The 25,101-nt window shown below is 40.4% G+C and overlaps 1 protein-coding gene across 7 annotated transcripts in view; it reads right to left on the bottom strand.

Moving 5' to 3' along the window:
• The window catches only part of WDR7 (WD repeat domain 7), a 343,609-nt gene that overhangs the window by 96,172 nt on the left and 222,336 nt on the right, over positions 1-25,101 (bottom strand). For 4 of the 7 annotated variants that reach the window (XM_005296832.4, XM_005296833.4, XM_065598785.1 and 1 more), the window contains one exon: positions 272-458. In XM_005296832.4, coding sequence (XP_005296889.2) covers positions 272-458 — 187 coding nt within the window. Of the gene's footprint in view, positions 1-271; positions 483-25,101 lie in introns of all 7 variants that reach the window. The other 3 variants (XM_024103360.3, XM_024103361.3, XM_065598784.1) reach the window with 1 other exon arrangement.

The following is a 25,101-nucleotide window of genomic DNA, read 5'->3' as shown; positions in this document are numbered from 1 at the left end:
GTACTTGTGGCACCTTAGAGACTAATAAATTTGTTAGTCTCTAAGGTTCCACAAGTACTCCTGTTCTTTTCTCGTATATCAGTAATTTAAATTTTGGTGTTGTTGGTACAAATGCCAGATTTCAAATTACTCAGACACTAGGGGGCTTCCTCCCCCAGTTAAATACAATGGTCATATCTGTATTTTCATGTGTGTTAACTGGTGCAACAAAGCAGAACAGAACATACACACACACACACACACACCAATAATTATTGGATTAAATACATACTTTGAAAGTTGCTTCTCAGCATCAGCACAGAGCTCCAAAAGGCCCATTAATACAGCGGAGACATCCATGTAAGGCTCCCATACTGTAAAACCTCGCCCAATCAGATCAATGGCAGTTCTGCGGATGGTGCTGTGTGGAGGAAGTTTGGGGCTTGGTGGTTGCAGCAGAAGGAATGTCAAAGCTTTACCTACCATACAAAACAGGATAAAAACTAGTACAATAAAAAGAAAACTAGTGAATTGATTCTGCTTTGTTATTTGTAAAAGTTACCATGAATAAGAATACAGTATGGAAATCTACTCAGAATACAATACACCATTAGATTCATATGCTGTAAAAGCTTCCAGTGGGCAAGTCCCTACATCTGCACAGTGTCTCAGTGAAGTTAGTGAAAGAAGAGATGCATAGTGCTGCCTATATCAATTATATTAATTGACCATAACCTCTACGGTGCAGGGACCATTTTTCTGTTACGTGTTTGTACAGAGCCTAGCACAATCAGACCCTGACCATGATAGGTAGGTGTTACTGTAATAAAAATAATTATTACAAATACAAAATATTATATCAAATTGTTTGCAGGATCAGGGCCCTATTTAATATAGGATCTTTCCAGTAAATGGTATGTCAACCCTCTAGCGAATTAAATAGTGCAATCACAGAATTAAATAAGTAGCCGGTGAGAGAATGAGAGGAAAAAGTGTACCAAGGAAAAATATGCTCTAAAATGAGACAGAAAGATGCAGGAAAGTTTTTCTAGTTAAAAGGAATGGCAGTGGGAAAGGCTTTTCCACCAACACTTGTGACACAAGCAGCCCAGACAAAATGCTTATCAAAAAGTCCTACAGAATTCAACAGAAAAAGCGATAACCCTTCGATAGGATTTTTGCCTGTAGAATTTAATAAAGAATTATGTGCCTAATATAATTTAGGATGGATAAACTATAGGAAGGCAATAATTCTCTATTAGAGTCTATACTAATATTTATAGACTATTGATTCCATCCATATTGTATTCTTTCGGTAGGACTATTCGTAGCAGCGCCAGCTGCCTCCCGCATTCCCCCTTGTGGCCTGGGGTCATGCTGCAGCACCCAGCCTCAGTTTCTCGTCTCTGATAACCAAATAACTTCATGCAAGCTCTCTTCTCTCAATAATACCTCTCCTCAGGGCTAGTTTTTTATTATAACCTAGTTAAAAATAGTGCATAACAAAGTCCAACCTAAAATCAGACTAAAACAGTGAGTTAATTTGCATTAATTTGATTTCATGCAAACCTGACAGCAAAACCACTGTAAGTTTCACCATGTTAAGGGAGTTACTGTCTTTGCAGTTGCTTATTATCCTTCTTGAACTTGGGGAAATATGTACCTAGGTCAGAAACTGCAGCCATTTTATGGTAAGAAGTTGAACATCTACATACATTTATCTACAGATTTTATTTTCCAACTAGAAGTCTGCATGCTCTATAACTGCACAGAAACCAAATAAAATCATGTATTATGAGTATTTAGAGATAGGTGGCATTCAGCCAAAAATATATTGTAAATAAATTTCAAATGTATAGCATGGACTGCATGCATATCCTGCTTTTAAATCTCACATAGTATAAGGATTTGGGTTTATGTAATGTAGAAGGCTAGCAGTAATGAGGTGACTCAGGTTGCTACATGAGATTGCATCCCATCTCACCAAAACCTACTATTCTTTCCCACTGATAGTCAGTAAGTTAAAGCATCACAACATCATGGCATTGTTGGCACAGTTTGATAAACTTATAGGGATAATCTAGTTATCAGTTAAATATATTTGTCTTTCTTTATACCTGAAATGTGCTGAACTGACCCTAAAATATCCAAATGACTTTTTAACAGAGACAGCACTAAGTTTATTGGGCTTAAAGAGTGACATGTTACAACATTTGTCCCAACAGTATTGTGGCTCAATTTAAAAAAAAATAGATGTATAACTTAAAGCAAGCATATCAATACACCTCTACCCCGATATAACGCTGTCCTTGGGAGCCAAAAAAATCTTACTGCGTTATAGGTGAAACCGCATTATATCGAACTTGCTTTGATCTGCCAGAGTGCGCAGCCCCGCCCCCACCCCGAGCACTGCTTTACCGCATTATATCCGAATTCATGTTATATCGGGCCACGTTATATTGGGGTAGAAGTGTATATATTTTATCTCACCTACTGTTTAGTGAGAGCATGTGAGTATCTGCATGTAAACCCTCCCTCCTCCCATTCTTTTTAAGATGTTTGGATAAATTTAGTACTCATGAATGGTGCTGGAATAGTTCTCTGTCCACACAGCAAATACAGCATCACTGGAGGCAGCACAAGTTTTCCCACATCACCTTACTAATGTCCCTCAATCTTGTGCTGGGATAAAATGCTGTTCTATTTCTACTCATACTTGAAACTCTCTGCTGAGTCTACTAAAAAGGATGCCAACTGTGAATGTATTTTTGTGCTGTGGATATCTGTCCACTAAGAACTGGACTGAGACCAATACTGCATGTTAAAACGGACACTGAACAGCTATCAGATAGCAATGGCCTTAAGGTACCACAACCTGGAACAAATTTGAACCAATGTGACTAAAGGTTTTATATTCCATTAACAAAGCCATAATCCATAATCCATCCCATTTCTACCTCTTGATTGTTGAAATAGCATGAGTGGCAGTAATGACTTGTTTGTGTGAAGAATATACATATTCTGAACTAGATGATCCATTGATCTGAATCATCGGGCTATCGGGCTCATATTGCATCCTAAATATAAATTTTTCAGTGGAGAATACCTCACTGTTAATTTTCAAACCAAATAGTCCTGAAAATATGATTTTACTGGGCCACAAGATCACCAATTAAAAATTCTATTTCGGTGTGACAAATTTATAACTACTGTTTTTTAAAAAGCCCTGAAAATTACTAGGACTAAAAGAGATTCCAGGGTATTTTTAAGAGGCTGGATTTCACAGCACTTTGTGCATAGTCATTTATTCATTTTCCCGTGTAGTCAGTAAGCAAGGGAGAGATAACTGAAAAGCTCTTATAGACATTAGTATGAAGGAGAAAAAGATTTATAAAAGCTGTAAATAATTTTTAAAAGCAAGACAATTAATTAGACAATTAAAAAAATTAAAATTGACAGCATCTTTTTAAATGATCGCAACACTATGTACAGCACATTATACTCTAGCCACGTAGATGATGTCGCTTTCAAGATTCCAGTGGAACACTTTTGAAGCCTAACCACAACCTACTGTAAGTCAAATTGTATATTGATTTTTGGTCAGAATTGTGGCTAGAGTCGGTAGAATTTTTTATGATTTTTTCAGACTTATTTTTACTGTTTTTCAACCAGTTGACAGAGGTGGCTGAAGTGTTTTTGGGGGGGAAAAGTGACCATTTTCTAACCAGCTTTAATTGTGTCTGTCCCATCAGGATATACATTCTATCCTTTACTTAAAAGATCCCTTATGACATCATCTGAAGAATCAGTAGAGGGAGGCTTTCAATCTAAGTGAACAGTGCTGTCTGGGGATGTAACTTTACTGAATAATATTGCAAAAATGGAGTAGTTTCCTACGTGTAATGGTGTATTTCACCAGCATTTCCCTTAAACTTAATCCCATCATGACTATTACTCACAGGCAGCACTTGATTTACTTTGATTAAAAGCTGCTGCTGTCAGCTCCTCAGGTGATGTCAGAAAGCCGCACTGGCCTTCTCTCCATACTGAGACTTCTATAGGCAGCTTCCTCACATGAAGCAAAAAGAGAAATGTGCAAGTGGGAAATTTCTTGACAGTCTGATAAACGGAGGCAGTGAGCTCAGGAAACGTGCTCACTTGTCTTAGACATGTCACAGCAGCGTGTTAGAAAGTGAAATGACAGAAAAGGAAGAATCAGCAATAGTCAAATGAAAATCCTTTGCCTGCACTGAGCTGCACAGATGGCGACTGCTGCTATAAGGGAGTGATTTAGGAACCGTATACACAATGAATAGCTCTACAGCAAAGGTAGATCTGGGCATCAGAGTAGCCTCTTTTCTCCCTTTCAGGAATGGACAGAAGCCCCATGAAAGCTTCTCATACTGAAGCTTCCCCAGTGCAATAAGCATGACAATAAACAACATGCTGAATAGCCCACAAAGGAAAATTACTTATGATCCATCCATAACATTCTTTTTCTGCACTTGCCATCTGGTAGTGCGTAACACTTACTTCCAAAATCCTGCTAACTGCACCAGTACTACTGTACTAAATGAAAGCACCAAATAGAGACTGAGAAACCCTTGGATATATTGTTAATATTGGCTTATCTTAAAATATTACAAATATTTCACAAAACTGGAATGTCCTGAATACACATGAAGAAACAGCTACCAATTACCTACCAATGTCAGAGGCTGAACAGTAGACCGAGGAAAAGAAGGTCACATTAAAATAATGCTACATTAATTAATAGCTCAATTACAATGACAACCCTTTGAGATTACATATTATATGCACTTTAAAACAAAATGATTTTCTGATGATTTATGTTATTACAATGAATGCCAAATGAATTAATAATGTGTTACCAAGTGAATGAAGTCCTTCCCCCAGCCGTGCAGGTCACAGAGCACAGGTGGCATGGTGCCATATTGTATTCTTCTCTCTCTGCTTCAAGTGATTGACTTTAATAAAAAGGAATTCAAGTACAACAAAATATCTTAATTGTAAGGCAGGGAAAATAACTATTTGCAATGGCTGTCACTCAATGTTAATAGAAATCTATACATGTAGTTTTAGGGGGGTTTTTTGTTTTGTTTTTAAATTTCTACCTTGTGTCACATTTTATTAAAGAGTGAAGAAGCAAAAAAAGTTACATTAAGGGCCAAATTCTGGCTGTCAAATGAACATGGATGCCTGTCAGAAAAGCCTAAGGTAAAGGAAAGCTGGGTAAAAGTTTTCCACCCCAATTCTGGGTCACCATAAAACCCACCAACACACCATTCACAGGGTCGTATATGATAGCAGCTGTGCAGAGGGCATCTCGGGGGTAGGGCCTAGCTATTAGAAGGGGTCCTCTACCCATTTGAGTGCATCAGTCACTCGACTCAGCCATAGTAATTATGCTGGGGAGTTTGCCCAAAGGGTGTAAATACCCTGCAGGTTATGGAGTTCAACCATGCAAGACTCCAGTGTGCGATTGCACAGGGGAAATTTAGAGTGGAACAGGAGCAGGAAGGTGGAGAAGAAAGGGCAGAGCTGTGGGGCAGAAGTCACTGCCCCTACAAAACATGGATGTTAGAGCTACTGGAGACACCATAGCCACAGGGATTTAGCAGCAAATGCAGAGGGTATGTCTACACTGCATTTAAACATCCACAGCTGGCCCGTGCCAGCTGACTCGGACTCATGGGATTCAGGCTAAGGGCTGTTTAATTGCGGTGCTGTAGGAGTTCAGGTTCAGGCTGGAAACTGGGCTCTGGAACACTGCAACAGGGGAGGGTCCCAGAGCTCAGGCACCAGCCCAAGCCCAAATATCTACCCGTTAGCCCAAACCCTGCAAGCCCAAATCAGTGACTGGGGCCAGCCGCAAGTTTCTCTATCGCCTAGGAGGAGCATTCTTGGTCCCAAGATGCCCTTCAGTGCACAGCCCAAATGCAAGCTGTGCACTTAAAGAAGGTGTTGCCTGAAAGTTAGGAAGAAGAGACTTCGCTATAAAATTTCACACCCCTCTCAGTAACTGAATATTTGATTACGGCACATAAATGAAAGACATTTTAAACTGAGAATCCACGTACAAAAAGAAAAAATTGTGCAGTTTTACTTAGCCCCACTTTTGTGAACCCATCCTAAATTGATCTCTTCACTGGCAACCTCCTCACACATTTCCACACTTCATTTAGACCCCAATGTATTGCATTCATCTGATTTTGACTGTTGGCTATTTGGAGCACCAAGTACATTTAAGACACTTCAGATAACACAATAACTTCAGATTTTCTTTGAGATCTGCTGCATTGCAGTTAACAACTAAATGCAACTATTAATAGTGACTGCCTGACTATAGAGTCTTTTGATCAAACCATCACCATCATCAGTTTCTACTCTAAAAAAAGAAGAACAGGAGGACTTGTGGCACCTTAGAGACTAACAAATTTATTAGAGCATAAGCTTTCGTGGACTACAGCCCACTTCTTCGGATGCATATAGAATGGAACATATATTGAGGAGATATATATAACAGTTTCTACTCTGTTTAATGTAAAGTAACTATTTCACCTTTCTTTTCTGCCTTTTTAAAATGACAATAACTAGAAAAGAGAATGATCCAACCAAGAGCCCAGCATATTAAAAGCCAAGTCCAGATTCTGTATGCTCAATAATTATAATTATGAATTTTATTTTAAACAGCCTCTACTAAAATAAAAACAATTAACTAGTAACTGTTTATAAAATGTGAATGACAGCTAAAGAGTAAAATTCCTAGATAAATGTAATTTATCATTATTGCCGTGCAATTATACATTACCTCTTTTAATAACATTACTTTAGATAGTTATAGTGGTAGAGATAAAATATTGATTTTTATGGGTTTTTCTCTAGGCAGTTCTTAAAACTAGACTTCTCCAAGTTGCTTATTTTTATTTATTGAACAAACTGCTCACCATATTTAGCAGTTTAGAGCAGCTAACAACTGACATGCCTTCTTATGTTAATCTGTAAATATGCAATCAAAGAAGAGTAGTAACTGTTGCTTCCTGATACACACGTTAAGCTATGAAGCGTGTGCTGTAGTTTACTTTAATTTTAATTCCTAAACATTGAGTGCCATACACAACAAACAGTAGCACATTGATAAACACATGCTTCCTTTAGAAAAATACTCTAAATATTTCTCATCCACATTTATTTTGTTTAAATTGAGCTACAGAAAAAAAGATGAACTAAACAAAAGTCACTCTGCTGCCAGTTTCTCAGTCTGGACATCTTTGTTTAAGGTTTGACTTGGCTTAAATGAACGAATTAATATTGACAAAAACATCAACTAAGCTAATGAGTTGTTAGTTAAGGCAATAAACATGTCACATTAGAGTCAGCGCAGTAAAGAGGTAATTAGCCCTGGAAAAGCTCCGCTGATTGGATCTGTTGAGATCCTTTGCTCTTAACCTTTGAGTCCATTATCTAGTGCAGGACAAGTAGTGGCTATGCTAATGTGAATTCGCCAATACACATCAGCCTTGTTACAGTAGCCAAAGACTGCATTAGCAAGTCTGTGATGATGCTGGTGTCTTGCTATTTATAAGATGTCTATGAACAAATCTGCTAACTCCAAAAATGATACAAACCTAGCTGTACGGACAAATGTGCAACATAAAAAGTATTAAAACATATTTCAATGTAATTCTAAGATGACCTGCTGGCATGGTAATATTATACAGATTGCAATAAGTTTTGGAGTTGACTAGAGTTTTTGCTCCACATTCTAGAAAAGATAATACACTTAACTGTAAATTGCTGTTGCAATGTATCATGCAATTTCCCCCTCTTTTGCTAGTAATTAGCACACTCTTTAAAAAAAAATGTCTTGGCAAGATGGGAATAATAATGACTAACATGTCAGTGATTACAAAAAGTAATTAAGAAATAAACTTCATGAACAAAGCCTTCAGTAAAAATACTCAAGCTACTTTTATTGAACAATAGTATTTCAGGCAGTAATTTAGAATGTGATGTAGTAAATGACTCTCCTATATCATTTACATAAAAACGTGATTTTGAGCCTGATATTTTATTTAAAAGCTGCAAATAAACGGTGATATAGAAACCAGAACATTAAGTGGGTATCAGCAATTTTGTGACTGGAAGTAGCTGACCATCCTTTTTATTTTAGAAGAAAGTTTTTCATTGATCATGTTTCTCCATCTTCAATTTGGATTTGCTCTCCCCTGCATGGAAATGTCTAGTGGGGTGGAGGGGAGACTGGGCGGGGGAGGGGAGGAGAGCAGAGCAGCAGGCAGGCAGACAGGATGGTTGAACTTAACATTTAAGAGTGTTTTAAAATACATAGGATAGATACAGTAAAGTTGTCAGCAAAAAGTTCCAGTCTTGATGGTTTTGTACCCTTTTTCAGATCTTGCACAATTATTTCTCTGCATGCACGCTGGGAAGTCACAGGGAGTGATGGGTAATGAAGGAAAAGAGAAGCTAAAAACCAGAAAGAAATCAGAACATTTGGCTCCAAGCCAAACAGAGAGGGACCATGAGTAAGTGAACAAATTTTAACAGTAAATTAAAACTTTACCTTTTTAAAATTTAAGTTGAATTTGTGACTGGGCAACTGTAACTTGCATCACTAGAATATACACAAATATTTCCACGGTATTGTTCATAATACTTTGCACTTCAATAGTGCCTTTCATTTTTAGGACTTGTGTGTGCTTTACGAACAACTTTGGACGATAAGTATTATTATTTCCATGTTACAGATGGGGAAACAGGTTAAATGACATGCCCAACGTTATGCAGAAAATCAGTGGCAAAGACGTGAAATAGAACACTGATCTTTGTTTCTTAAGGCGGGTCTACACTGTGTGGTGTCGAGGGGAGATGCTCTCCCGACGACTTACCTTCCGCCTTTTGGGGAGATGGAGAACAGACGTTGAGGGAGTACTGCCATCAACTTAGCTTGTCTTCACTAGACCGCCTGCTAAATCAACAGCACTGCATTGATCGCTGCAGTGCTGATTTAGCCAAGTATAGACAAGCTTTCAGTCTTGTGTTTTAGTCACTAGACCACACTCCCACTAAACAAATATACATATATATATATTTTTAAAGGAGATATCCTATCTCCTAGAACTGGAAGGGACCTTGAAAGGTCATCAAGTCCAGCCCCCTGCCTTCACTAGCAGGACCAAATACTGATTTTGCCCAAGATCCCTAAGTGGCCCCCTCAAGGATTGAACTCACAACCCTGGATTTAGCAGGCCAATGCTCAAACCACGGAGCTATCCCTCCCCCATCATGACATCAGCCATGCATGTTAACTTGTTTCATCTCTTTTTTTCCAGCATTTATAGTGACGACTCCCCTCCCCTCCTCTCCCTATATTTTGTATAGCTTTCTGGGAGAATGATGAACAGCCATTAGAGCAAATCACTTAAATCTCCCTGGGGTGAAATTATGATGATGAGGGAATCAAATTCTTAGACAATCTTCTAACCCAAGAAGAAAAGGGGTGCAATGCCACCCTCTATATAATCTCAATGCAGAGAATTTCAGCTATGTGCATCAGTCTACTCATCTATTAAGTGGGTATAAGATGACTTTTCTCTCTCATGGGGAGGATTTGTTAGGCCTAAATTAATGGTTTGTCAAGTGTTCTGAGCTTGAAGATCTTCCAACGAAATAATTATACTAAGTATAATTGTTGTAACTGTTTACTGACGACTTATCTCTGTTTTTCTAGTGGTAATTTCTTTCAGACATTAAAATTGATTTTCTGCAACTAAGGCTTGGTCTACACTACCCCCCTAATTCGAACTAAGGTACGCAACTTCAGCTACGTGAATAACGTAGCTGAAGTTCGAAGTACGTTAGTTCGAATTAGTTCGAACTTACCTTGGTCCACACTCGGCAGGCAGGCTCCCCCGTCGACTCCGCGGTACTCCTCTCGGCGAGCTGGAGTACCGCAGTCGACGGCGAGCACTTCCGGGTTCGACTTATCACGTCCAGACTAGACGCGATAAGTCGAACCCAGAAGTTCGATTTCCAGCCGTCGAACTACCGGGTAAGTGTAGCCAAGGCCTAAGTTTGTGATAACCTAGACTCTTCTCTTTTGACCTATGCCGATGTGTGTTACGCATCATTCTCATGAAAAGATGGGAAGGCAGCAACTTTTAGGGACTCACAAATGGCAGTGACAAGATTTCAAAATTGTGTGTGTGTGAGATTTTCTTTTCTTTTTTACAAACATACTTGTACTTTACAATATGGGTAGTCAGCATGGCAAAAGCTGCCCATAGGTTTGTCTACATGAGCTAGCTCAAATCCAGCTGGTATGAGTAACAGCAGCAGAGAATACAGCACAGCGTTGGCCTCAGTGGGTGTAGTACAGGTCTGGCACAGACCGTGGGTATATACTTGGCTCACTAGCCCACGCTGTGCTGTCTTCACTGCTACTGTTACCCACACTAGACAGTTTCAAGCTAGCTCAGGTAGGCTAGTCCAGGCACAACTTTGGCTGTGCAGACATACCTTTAGAAGCCAGTGTGGCCGACATGTGTGTTCAACAAATTCCTGTGACCGACACAACAATTAAGGGTACTTTTTGTTCAGAATAAAATGCAGTCTGGAATTAAGATGGGAGTTGCTCCTACATAGGAACAGAAAAACAAAATATTTTAAAATGATCCACAATGCCTATACTCGAACTCCATGTCAAATGACAAAACCCATCACCAATGCTGGTCTGTAGACACATTGTATATTTTGGATGCTTTTATTAAATGCTGTGTCATTAACAGACTCTCACTTGGAAGATCCTCAGGTGGAAAAACAGATGAATAAATAACTTCAAAAAGCGTGAATTACTGTGCACTATTATCTGTATCAGCTGTGTTTATATGAGCATTGCACAGGCCAAGTATGCAAAGAATTATACTGCATTCTCATATCTCCGCTTAATCATTTTGTGCCATGTTTCATTCATTATACAGTGATTCAAAATTAATTCCTCTTAATGTTGTAGATAAACTAAATTGGTCTCAGTCAGGGCCAGATCCGCACCTACCTGCCACACTGAGGTGTGGGGAACAATAGGACATTTACTGTACAGTAAATCAATAACTACTATCTAGCTCAGTCTGAGTAATTTCAAAAGGGACAGGAAGCAATTAGCAGTCTCGTGTCTCATTGGTCAGACCACAGTTGTAATATTTTTGACTCCTGCTCTTCTTTCACTTATGAATATATATATATAGCCCTTTCTATCACAGATGGCACAGAAGGTTTAATGCATTTCTAGAAAACTATCTATATAAAACAATCTTTCCTTATTTTGTCATTATTACCTAATATTTTAAATGTAAATATAACCTAGAATTGAGAAAAAATGCTCATATCACAGAACTGAGAAAAATGTAGAACCTTATTTTCTTTGTGAAATTAATAACACAAAGCATATATATTTAAATTAAGTAAGTTAGTAGTTGTTGGTATATCTAGTCTAGATGGATAAGAGTACAATTAAAAATTGTCCAAGTGTGTATTTTAAAGAAGGCTTTCACAATTCACTTTTTTTATTTCTGGGCAATTTTAAGGACTAAGGTTGTTCTTAGAACTGTCAAAATCTTAATACTCTGATGGTTTTGGAGCAATGAAGATTAACTATTATGAAAAATATATTGATAGCATCCTATTAAACCTATTCTGCCTTCATATCCTATACAATAGGACTGGTTTCAGCTGGCTTTCCTGGGGTGCAAGTGAACACTGAATTTGCCTTACAGTTTATAGCAACCTCTCAAGAGCTTGAAAATTAAATGTTTCTTTATTAAATACTTTCCCCCTATGAGATATACAGTTTTTTATTGTAGGGCTGCTAGAAGTTGTAACTATTTGAACATGGAAAGCCCAAAATTAAATCTTTAGTTTACCTGTTGTCAAAATGCACATCTATGTTTTAAACATGTGTCTTAGCAGAACATATATATTTGAATATAAAGTGTGACAATCCATTTTGAAGAGTTAAGACAGAGAGAAATATTATTTGATCTCAGCAAAGTAAGAACTTCCCTCCTATTAATTGTTATATCAAACCCTGCAGGTTAAACAAAAGTGTCTCAGTGCAAAACAGCTAATCCTAGGGGTAACAAATTGACAGTATTTTCTATGAAGTAATAAACTGATGTACTGCTTTGTAAATTAGATCCATGAATGGTGAGGGTCTATATGAATGACTCCACATATTATATTAAAATCAGCTAAGATGTTATTTTAAAAAATCCACAGAGAGAAAGACAAAGAGAGAAAGAAGAAAAAATATTTAAAACAAACAGTTGGTTTGCCAGTCTTTTCTGTCTAACTCTAGCCTAGTTAAACTGACCTAACAATGCTATTTTTCTTCCTCTCAAAATCTGCAGTGGGTGAATCAAATGTGAAAGCAAGATCAATTCTATTCCAAGACAGTAAATGAGCTTTAGCTCAGACTTGTTTCAATTTATGGAAAGAACCCAAATATAGCAGCTTAAGTGCATTCTTACTCTGACTATGAAACTATATTATACTGCTATGGAAACAGTAAACAATCATTATTTTTTTCTCAAATTTGTTTATAATCTAGCAAGGAGGAGAAAAATCAATATGTCTGTTCTCAATTGTGCTTCAAATTTTACACTTTTATTTCCAATTGTTAAAATTAATTTTAGAACACTATTAAACTATGTCATTTATTTTAACTTTTAAAGTAGTAATTAAATGTCATTACTGTAAAACTTGATAGTTTTTGTAAGAATAAACATATATACAGTTTATTTTATGGAATCTGGCTGTTCTTTATATTAAATATTTGATCAAGTTGCTTTAATGGGTCAATCTCACAAACCTTTTATATTACAAATGGTATCTGCTAATAAGGTTTTAAATCTCTTTGAACCAGAGTGAGAACCCCCTATTCATATTAGTGGGGGTTGCTCACATGAGTAGCCCCAGTAAAACTAATGAGAGTAACTAGTTTACAACTTGGAACTCTCTAAAGCGTGTGTATGTCTGACATTTAAAAGCAGCAATATTGAACAGGGAACTCTTAAGTTATTCTTGAACAATAGCAGTTGCTTTAGCTGCATAAAACCCAAGTAAGAAATGGTTACTTACTGTAACTGTGGTTTTTTGAGATGTGATGGAGAATTCCACTTAGATGTGAGCTGGAGAATTTTGCTTAGCAGCACTCATGCCTGGTGGCCATAGCCCCTCCCATGGCTATATAAGGCAGCACCGCCCCTCCCCCCCAACTTCCTTTGCACCGAATGCCCAAAGACTAGACTCAGATGCAGAGGGGATGGAGGGTGGGCTGTGGAATACATGTCTGCATCACAACTCGAAGAACCCCAGTTACAGTTAGTAACCATTTCTTCTTTGTTGAGTTGATCCAGCCGTGTATGTCATTTTGGTGACTCACAGGCAGTACCCCCTAGGAGGTGGGACTCAGACTACCTAAAGAAGGATTGCAGGATGGCCATAGCAAAGCCTGCATACACCCTGGAAGATGCGGTAATGGCATAATGGTTTGAAAATGTATGTATGGACACCATGTAGCAGTCCTGTAAATGTCTAATATCGAGGCATCATTGAGGAACAGTATTGACATCGCTTGCATTCTCGTAGAATGCGCTCACATCTGCTGAGGAGGCATAGCTGAAGCTATTTCATATGCAGTCTCGATATAGGATGTTATCTATCTAGAGATCGTCTGTAAAGAGACCATTTGCCCCTTCATATAATCTGCATATGACACAAACAGGTGAGGCGAAGCACAGAATGGTTTAGTCTTGTCCAGATAGAAAACTAGACATCACCTGACATCTAACGCTGGTGATGCTGCTCCTCAGGAGATGAATGCAACTTCTAAAAGAGCACAGGTAAATATACCACCTGCTTCAAATGAAACTGAGAAACTAGTTTAGACAAAATTTTGGGTGTCGTTGTAAAGTTACTTTGTCCTTACAGAATTGTGTATAAGGAGACTCTGCCATGAGCTTGCAACAAACCGACTCTCCTGGTGGATGTTATTGCTACCAGGAATGCAGTCTTCTGACATAAAATCAGAAAGGAACAAGATGTCAGCGGCTCAAATGGAGATCCCTTTAAAACTGCTAGGACCGTGTTAAGGTCCTACAGTGGAACTAGCTCTTGGACCAGAGGATGGAGCATGGGCAGCAGGTATCATAGGCTGGGGGAGGCTGTGCCTCCCCAAACAGCCAGGCATGGTCACGTCCGAGCTCCGCCCCCAGACTCACCCTCCTGCTTCTGCTTGGGGAGGCTCCAGTCTACCTGTGGGATGGCCCCAGCTTGGTCCATGCCACTCGCCCTCCTGGTGCTGGGGAGGCTGGGGCCATACTGCCCGCCCTCCTAGTGCTCTGTGGCTGGGGGCGCTGTGGCCGTGCCGCCCGCTCTCCTGTCGCTCCAGGGATGGGGGCGCTCTGGGGTTGGGACCACTAGCTGCAAGGTGGGGGTCCTGGCTCCAGAAGGGGACACAGAAGGGATGGGGGCTTCGGGTGGAAGGGGCGGGGCTGGGGGCTAGCCTCCCCCCGCCAGCAGTTCACATGCTGCCTATGGGATGGAGACAAAGAAACCCTTTTAAGAATCTTGTTACTGTGGCCTTGGAGAAGACTGATTTTCCCTGAATAGGGGGATGAAACACCAGTATCGCCACCAGGTGTACTCTTCATGAGCTAAGTGCAACGAGTGAAGGTGCAGAAAGTACTCCAAGATGTCCTGAATAGATAGTCAGCATTAATTGAATTCTGTGGGCCAACAACCACAGCGAAAACTGCTTCCATTTCACTGAATAGGTCATTCTGATAGAGAGCTTTCTAATTTGAGTGGGATCTGTTGAACAGCTGCCGAACGCTGCTCTTCCTCCTCATTCAACCACGAAGCAATCACCTGTGAGACGCATGGAGCTGAGCTTGGGATGTAAGATGCAACTGTGATTCTGTGTGAGTAGGTCAGGATGGAGATGAAGAGGTATGAAAGGCTCAGTTGAGAGCGAGTAGGTTTGAGAACCAGTATTGCCTTGGCCACACCAGGGCAATGAGAATGGGTTTGGCCCAATCTGCCTTCAAGTTTAAAGATGACTTGTGGGATGATCAGGATTGGGGGAAAAGCGCACAGGGGAGCCAATTGCCACCTGAGATGGAAAGCACAGGACAGATAGCCTGGACTGAAGCCCCCTCAAGAGCAGAACAGATGACATTTCTTGTCCTTCGTGGCAAACAGGTCTTATCAGAATGTCCCGAGCTGCGAAGAAGACCCCGAGGACACTCACTTTCAGAGACCGCTTGTGACTCAAGGAACAATTCCTAATTAACCCCAGGCAAGTGGTCGGTTATTGGAGTGGTAGTCTCCTTGATGCAGAACTGCCACAACTTGATTGCCTTTTGGGAGAACATCCTGGAGTGTGTTTCCCCATTACCTGTTCACATAATACAGTGTGGTGGTATTGTTGGTAAGTATATGAACCACTGAACCCTGGTATGATCTAGAAAAGCATGACATGCATTGTAGATGATCTGAAGCTCCAGTACGTTCATATGGTGTGAGGACTCCTGCTCTGACCACAGACCTTGAATTTCCAACAACCCCAGCTGCCCAACCAATCAGGGAGGCATCGGTGACAACAGATCTAGCTAGTAAAGGCTGGATGAAGGGAATGCCCTCACAAAAATTCTCCGGAAGCTTCCATCACTGCAAGGAGTCCAGGACCACTGGAAGGAGATGGACCAATCTGTTGAGTAAGAATTGGACAGTAAACTGTCCTGAACCATATTCATGGGGGCCAAAGACACAACCTTGCAAACTTGACCACTTCTGTGCAAGCAGACATGTGGTCCAAGAGCCTCAGGCACATCCCATCTGAGACTGCAGACTGAGGGAAAGGCGGCAAATCCTCTGAAAACGGTCGGCAAAAACATTCTCGAATTTGTAGAGTCTATTATGGCCCCAATGATCTCGATTTTCTGAGTGGGAACGGAAGTTGACTTTCCGGTGTTTAGAATGAGACCCAGACAGGTGAGAAAGCACAGTATAGTGTCGATGTGGGAAAGGACTTTCTCTTTGGACCTGACTCTCAGTAGCCAGTTGTCAAGGCATGGGCAGATGTGGAATCTTTCTCCCTGAGGTGTGCCGTCAGCATGACTAGGCATTTGGGAAAAACCTGAGGGGCAGAAGGGAAGCACCATATACTGAAAGTGACGCTTTGCTATGACGAATCGAAGGAATTTTCTGTGGCTTGGCAAAATTGCCACAAAGTGTCCTGAAAGTCCAGAGCAGGAAGCCAGTCATTCTGGGACAACGTGGGGGAGGACAGTTGATAAGAGTGACCATTGGAATCTCATGTATCTGATATGTTTGTTGAGGCTGCGAAGGTCAAGTATGGGTCTTACCCCTCCCTTGGATATGGGTACCAGAATATATTGAGAATAGAAGCCCTGACCCTGGAGTTCTGGTGGAACCTCCTCCACCACTCCCAAAGCCAGTAGAGAGTGAACCTGCTCGAGGAGCAGTATCTCATGAGAGGGGTCCCTGAAGAGGGACGGGGTGGACAGGAGGGAGGGAAGGGATGGAAAGGAACTGGATGGAATAGCCTGATCTGACAGTACTTAGGACCCAGCTGTCAACGGTGATTGAGCCCTGAGCATTGTGAAAGCAAGCCAAGCTGTCCCCAATCCGAGGGGATGGGGAGAAGGGAGCAATGACTGGAACACTGCTTTGGACCAATGAGTCAAAATGGGCTCTTGAGGAGTGCCAGGGGAAGGTGTGTTGACTGGCCAAAACCGGACCTGAATGCCTTCTCTTCTGGGACCCATGTCCCTTTCTGGGGTAGTCCTACTGTTTCGGGGGAGGGAGAGGTTGCCCAATGTGTGCTGCAGATGATACTGCTGCTCATCGTAGTGGTACCTCCACACTGCCAGCATATATGCAGGGTTGCCCTAGAGTTCTTGGAGTACAGAGACTTGTCCATCTTGTCCAAGATATTGTTGGCCATTGAAGAACATATCCTCTATGGCCTGTTCCACATGGAGCGTCCCATGGATTTCATAGAGGCCACTGGTATGGATAGGGCACCAGTGGCCAGTACGTGTTGGGCCAGGAACCCTCATCTTGACCGTGAGACGAGCACCAATTCTGGTATCCCCCAGTGTGTGTCAGACAACAGAGAAGGAGAGGAGGAAGATCCCAACCTGGACATTGAGCAGTCCTGGGCTTCATGGGATAAAGGTGGAGCCAGCCCAGAGGGTGCGACTAACTAGTCTGACTTGGCCGATGCCCAGAATGATGATGGAACTGGTGCCAACAGTGGAAACAGTACCACTGGCACCGAGTACGCCTCGGTTGTTTCCAGTGCCAGAAGTAATGTCGCCCCCGAAGTTGGCAGCGGTACTAAGGTGACTGTCGGTGCTGAAGTGGAGGGCAGTGAGTGCCACCATAGTAACATCAGTGATGCCGACAGCAGGGGTGCCGAAGAAGTCCCTTGTGCCAAGCCCAGTACCAGCTCCACTCCAATTAACTGTGGAAGGGAAGCATCGGGGTGCGGTGCTGACAGACTCTCAGGTTCAGTGGCCTGCTATCAGTGATACAGCCCTGGCAAACGTCTGGACCAATGGTGGGGTTGGGACAGAAAAGCAGAGGAGGTCCATTGCTTTGTGATGCACCACCAGCATGGAAACAGCGGGTGCTGGCATCACCCTTTGCTCTTGACCAGACTCAACAGATGCCGCAAGACCAAATCAGGACTCAGCAGTATGTGTTCTCTGACTTCCCTGTGCAGTACTGGGGAGAAATTGATGGGACTTGCTCCATCCCGGATGCTGGCATTCACACCGTGCCAGCCCACATGCCTTCTGGAGGATGCAGATGAGTCCACACGTAACCTAGAGCAACCTTGATCAGTCTTATGCGACCTTTTCCTCAGCACACTTGACCAAGACCTCCGTCTTTTCAGAGGCGCCAGTTCCAGACTGTAAAGTAGCAGCACTCTTGGAAGCTGAGGGCGACCTCCGATCCAACACAGGCCTCAGTGCTGAAGCAGGCCTCATCTCTTGTTTGAGCTGGTGCTGTTCTATATGAAGATCCCTGAGTCTGTTTCGTGAATGATTTGCAAATTGAACACTGCTCCTTGACGAGGGCTTCTACTAAGCACAGCAAGTACCGCATGTGGCGATCATTGTTGGGGATTGCCCCCCCACATGACAGACAGTGTTTAAACCCTGGTGAGGGCATCACCAAGGAAATACTTGAACTAAAACAAATACTAAATCAAACACTGTAAGTACTAACTGACTATATACTACTAGAAAAAAATCACGAAGAAACAGAGTGGTTGTGAGGTTAGGAACCACACAGAACACCAACTCTATCCACCGACAGTAAGCAGGAAATGGGAGGAGGACATGGGGGTGGGCAGGGCAGCACTGCCTCAGACAGCCAGGGGAGGGGCTATGGGCATGAGACAGGAGCATCACCTCTCTATGGTTTCTGCTAGGCACAATTCTCCAGTTCTGGCATGCTGGGTGTGCATCTACTCAAGAAAGAACATGGCATTATTGGGATTCAGTGGGGTGTATGTATACATACAAAAACACTTGGGCAGTGAAATTAAGCCCCAAACTAGGATTAGGGTGCAGCACTGTAGAACAGTTTCCCGCACTCATTGACTCCTGCTGCTACTCCACTTGAAGGGCTGAAGTGGATCCATGCCATTTAGACAATGTGTCACTGCCACCAGACCTTGTGATCCCTTTCCTGGCTCACTTCCCTCACAGCTGCCCTCCTGCACCAGCTTATTTTGCATGGCAATCTCATCACATGGATGAAGGGGCCCCCCATCTCAGGTCTCATAGCACAGCCCCAGCGCAGTACTTGAGTCATGCAGAAGGTGTCTGTTGGCCTTACACACTTGGGTGAAATATACTCCTAGGTTCCGATCTAGGAAAGAAGCCAATGGGAAGTTCATAGTACATAAAGTTAAACGTATGCCAGGAGACTGTGGGTTTAACAGAATTTTTACAGTACAAGATGATAGGAACGAATGATGTCTGTGTAGTTGCGCTGTGGGTTTCATTAGTGGGCCACGTTCAAAGAGAGCATAATAAGGAGAATAGGGGACTAGAACTGGAACAACATATATAAAATTCAATACTACATACACATATATAGTAACATAGAAATAGGCATTCTGGATCAGACTGATAGCCCATCTATTCCAGTATCTTCTCATTGACAGCAAACTGTACCAGGTGCTTCAAAGGAAGCTGCAAGAATCTCTGCTGTAGGCAGTAGTGGGATAATCTGCTCCCAAGAAATGTGTTCTTCAAACCCTCAATATTTAGATGCTGTCTCATATCATGAAGAATGAAGGTTTCTCACTCTTCAAAATTTTTTGTTTGGTATTTACTATTGGAACTCTTGATATTCTTGTTAATCCCGTTTGAATCCTGCCTTTCTCTTTGCCTGAAATGATATATTGCAGCAATGAGTTCCACAGGCTAATAAACTTCTGGGGCCACATGCTGGGTCTGGGGAAAAGGGCTGGTCAGGCGAATCCTGGCCCAACCCAGCTCTCTCTCCCCACGTCTGCTCCCAGGATTCCCAATGCAGTGTGCTTTTGCTCACTGATGGATTTTCAAGGCATGCTGCAAAGGATGGAGCTTCTAAAAAAAAGGTCACAAAAATCTTTTATAATGGAAAATGTTAATCTAAATAGAGGGATCACTACTATCTCTCTCTCTAAAATACTATTAATTTTTTATATACTTTTATCATGCCTCCTCTTATTTGTCTCCTCTCTAAGAGGATCAGAATCTTTGAATCTCTTTTCATTTGAATATTTTCTCTAATCATTCTTATCGTTCAGCTCTCTCTGGACTAGAGTTCTGAATTCTCTCCAGTTCCTTTCTGAGATAGAGTGACGAGCCCTGAACACCACATTCTTGGTAAAGGTATAACACTGATTTATATAAATGGCATTTTAATAGTTCCAGTATTTTCCTTCATTTCATTCTTTATGCAACCTAACATTATTTGATTTCTTTTTTTAAACTTTTGCTGCAGGTTAAGCAGCGGCCTTCATTAAAGAATTAAAATTCTTTAAAAACATTATTTTAAAAACACGCAAGCTATTGGTTGCCTAAATATGCATAACTAATTAGACGTACAAACCTATTCCTTAGACATACACACTGAGCAATATTAAAAAGAAATTTTTAGCCCCTAATTTCTGAATTTGTTATATGAATAGACATATGTAAATAATGTAAATAAAACCCCACATTACTTTTTGTTTGCTGGTCTTCTTAGTTTTATACAACATTCAAATATTATCTTTTTGTTGAAATGTGATTATAATCTGTAAATGCAAATCAGTACTGGAAAATCTTCTCTTGTTTTAAAAATGCATGTAAATTACCATTTTCCCCACAACTTCTTGTTCCTACACACATGGTCTGCCTTAATAACAATGGTGACAGTTGATTATGGCAGCAAAACTTACAGTTCATTTCATCAACTTCACAATTGGTTAAAATTTCCATTGCATACAACTCAGTAATTAGATTCCAACAGAGAAGACCTTTCACTATGCTCATCAGAAAACATGCAATGAATCCAAGAAAATCCTGGATACCTAGATAACAATTTGTGCACAAGACACATCTATAGCAGTTATGACACATCGGTTGTAAAGTAAAACAACAGTTATATAGCTTAACAAGCCTTGAAACACTGCTGGTTTTTTGTTGTACATACTAATGGTTAAAAAATTCATGAATTAATTCTTATATTATTTTGGGGCCAGGATTACCCTTCTCATATACGTATGTATAGTGCTAGCATAATGGTGTCTGATTATGGTCTCTAAGCACTACTGAAATACCCAAATAAATTTCATATTATTATTTGCGTAAGAAGAGGCAATAAGTAAAGAACTGTATGAACTACAGATATCGGTTTCTGAATCACCCAAACAAAATAAAGGGAAAAAATATATTATGAAATCTACTTTTAAATTTCAACTTCCAGAATATGAATCAGTTGACCATTCAATGAGAATTATATGTTTCTGTTGTTCCATAATGACGGTATTAAAAAAACCCAAGAAGATATCTTCAAGCATCCTGACTTCATAACTTTCATTTTCTAAAATAATAATAGATATCCAGCAGCAGTCCAAAAAAGGTACATGTGTAAATAAAATCATTTTTTTTAATTGGAAGAAAATCCAGATAATAAAACATATAAAACATGTGACTGTCTTACGGCACGAAACAAAACCATGTTTTTTTTAATATACAACTGGTTCCCTAACATATGGGTTACCATGCCCCATGCCCAATATTGAGCAACTCTTAGGACTGGGCTATGGTAGTGGCACCCTAATACATTTTGTGTCTAAGAAACCCAAATATGTATCAATGGGCCCGCATGTAGGCCCAAGCAATGAAGATTGGGAGCCCTATACTAACATGCATTCAACAAAAAACCCCAACAACCCTGGTAGTTGTTACTTGCCAAAAGTTGCCTTTTCTCACTGAGGTAGTCTTTCCACTGAATCATAGGTGCTTCCTGTAGGTGTATCTTTTTAATATATGGAAGTACATATCCTGAAGATTGAGTGTCCTGACCAGCCTTTACAATTTAAACTAGGGATTATGTTTCCCAGAGAAGCAGTAAGGCTTTGAGACCAATTTTATACCTTCCATTTCCAGAAGACAATGGACCTCACCCCTTATCTGCGTAACGAAGAATTCTGAAGAGAAATGGAAAGTGGAGTTCAGTCTTGGTATGACCTAAAATTGAAGGGCATATTATCCCCCTTAATTAATACCAGATACACTGCTTTACCTGAAAATATCTAGACAATTGGGAAATGAAATTAAAATTATATCTAGACATCAAGGTAAGCTGCAGTTTTGCTAGACCAATGAACCCAAGATGGATAAAAACAAGACAATCTACATTTTATTTTTGATTAGAAATTTTCCTGATTGACAAGTTCAAGACCTGTGCTGAATCTGGAACCTCTTAAAGAAGAGTGGAAGGGATTGGCTTCTATGACACCAGAAAGAGGGGTTTTGTTTCCTTATACAAAAGACTGTCTCTCACATCAGTGACCCAATTGTTAAATCTGATTGCAAAACACCACAATCATCAGTACAAGTGGATAGATACTTCTCTGACTATATCCAGAGAAGTATCAACAAAATCAGATGCATCGTTACACCATCTCCTCAAGGAATTGCAACCTCCTGACTTTTTCTGCTAGTCTCAAGAAACTCCAACTTCTTACCATCTGAGATAGGTTTCCATCTAATAGATATTTTATTCTAGAGAGAACAGCAATCTCATACTGCCTGTGATCAAGATTCCTTAAAATAAGGAACATACATAGTGTATCTTCCTTCTAAATGGGCCCTTTAAGAAGCTGCTGAGACCATCAAAGAACCTAAGGCCACTCTATGCTAGAAACTTTTCCTGGTATATTAATGTTGCTTGTTGTGATTTTTAAAATCATATTCTTATAACAGCAAAAGCATTCCCTTGCTGGTATAAGCTACATCTACACTAAGAGGGTTTAAGCGATACAGGCAAACATTTTCAAGTCTAGACAAGGCTGAGTTAGGATGCTGACTGTGAAAAGGAGCCAGGCTTCCTGTTTCTCTGAATAATAAGAGGCTGGGTGGCAATAAGCCAAAACACCATAGACAGTGTTATTCAGAGGAAGGAGCCTGGCGTGGAAAACTAAACCCCCATGTTGGGCAGTCATGCTAGAAAATGATCCCCAGAGAGGTAACTGCTGGGATTCAGTCATTCCTTTCTGGGTCCGTAGTGAACCATGACTCTGATGGATCCAAAATGAAAGGCAATGCTGGGAAAAGCAGTGTCCCCAGAGACCCCTTGAATCTAAAACGAGTCAGACAAAGAACCTGCAGATGATTACCCCATTCATTATTTACTGTACACTGTTCAAACCCTGCTCTGAAGACAGAATTACTAATTTCCTCATGAGCTCTTCTATGGTGCTCCTCACTATAATATTCAAGTGCTTCATAAACAATTTATTTTCACAACAACTCTGTAATATAAGGGGGTGGTATTATTCCCATTTTACAGATGAGGAACTGAAGCTTAAGTATCCACTAATTCTGGTTGCCTATTTCAGACACCTGGGGCATCAGTAATTAACATTATATTTTAGATACCACTTTACACATTACAAATACAGCTCCCTTTGGCTTAGGATGCAGCTGTGAGTGTCCAGCACTATATCAGATCCCAGGGTCTCAAGTCAGGCACCCAGAAAATGAGGAATACACAACTAGTGATCACCTGGGAAAAGTACGTAAGAACTCTGTGGCAGCAGCAGGAGTAGAATCCAGTGCTCCAGGACAACATTTGACTGCCTTAACCAGGAGACCACCCCTTCTCTTCCTGCAATACCCTGCATCATTCTTTATGCACCCTCCAACTTCTGCAGAAAATGAGGCAATGGTACATCTTGTGCACTGAATGAGGCAGAGGTCCTATGGAAAAAATAGTATGTGATCATGCAATTAAAAACTGTATTATAACATATGTACAAGGAAACTGAATTAAGGTTGCACAGGCAAGCTTAAATTCTGACATTTCCTAGATTTCAAGTTCTTGAACCTTGCAACCTTAGTAATGTTCTTTTACCATTGTTTTTTTAAACCATGTAATTAGATATTAAACATATTCAATGGTTTTGAAAGCTAGTGTCAGTCCTTGCTCACATGCACAGGGTTATACGGATGGCCAGGTCCAGGTTTAAATCCCTATTCACCTTTACCTGGAACATCTTATAAGACTTACTTGGCTTTACATTAGTTTTGCCCTCTCCCTGACTGGCAAAACTTTCATCATGTGTTGTTTGCACATGAGTAGTCTGCACAAGACATAGCTACAGCAGCATAGTCATGTAGACGCCAAAAGGTATTTCATCTGAGATTTCATGTCATAAACGTGTGAGTCAGAGTCCATTGTAATAGGAGTATTTATGTCTTATCCGGTGTTTTATGAGAGAACCCAAGCTAGAGAGGTTTTGGAACCAGCAGGTAATTTTGACTTCCTGCATAGCGCTAGGCCTTACTGAGGATCATTGGCACAAAGAGACCCCACAATAGGTAAGCCTGACTGTCCACCATGTGGAAAAGATAGGCTGGGCCTGAAGTTTTTTGGGTTTAAATACAGTTGGGTCTGGGAAAGTTTACACTAAAGAACTGTGTCTTGAAATTTTATTATCCTCAAAGCATTGGCAATATGAGGCTTTAGGGTTATTTATTTTATTAAGCTTACAGATAAGTAATAAACTTGACGTATCAATCTAAAATCACTTACTGAGTTGTTTCATATTCAGAATGCAATACTTTTAGTTCACTATTTTTAACAACTCACTACAATAATCTGATATAGAGGTTGCTAAAACGAAATCCCTGAGGGCTGAAAATATACATCACATATTTCTATTCCTCATATGTTTGGGGGAGAGGGTGGAATTTCTTCTTAGATTTTACTGCTGACGTCACTAAGCAGGACACAGACTTAAATCAGGGTGGATATATGCTGTAAAGATTGACTGATTTCTGCCATACAGATTGACTATTTTTTCTAAATATTATCTCTAAGGCTAAGATATAGATTTTTATAAAGGACCTTTGGGTTTTTTTCCTTCAGGGACAAAATTCTGCTTTGAGACACTTATCTAATCATAGCAGCTAGGATAAAAAAAAAGAATGCTGCTGATCTACTGGTATGCTGAATTTCAGAGCAACCTGGAAATTAAAATCCACCTATCCAAAAGAACCAGTATAATAATAGCCAGGCAGAAAATCCAAGAGATTCTGCAAAAATTTTTCCATACATGGTATCCAATAAGCCACTAAAACAAAGTGTAAATAATGGCACTATTAGCAATCTCTTAATTATGTCCAAAATCAACTTATTTGTGACAAATATGCCCAGGTTTTTTATTATGTTATTCAGTCAGTTTGCTAAATTTGCTCTGAAAGGCTGCTATTCAGGTGC

This window comes from Chrysemys picta, chromosome 6 (genome assembly GCF_011386835.1).
Source record: "Chrysemys picta bellii isolate R12L10 chromosome 6, ASM1138683v2, whole genome shotgun sequence".
NCBI lineage: Eukaryota > Metazoa > Chordata > Testudines > Emydidae > Chrysemys > Chrysemys picta.
This window is presented reverse-complemented; position numbering and strand designations above follow the sequence as displayed.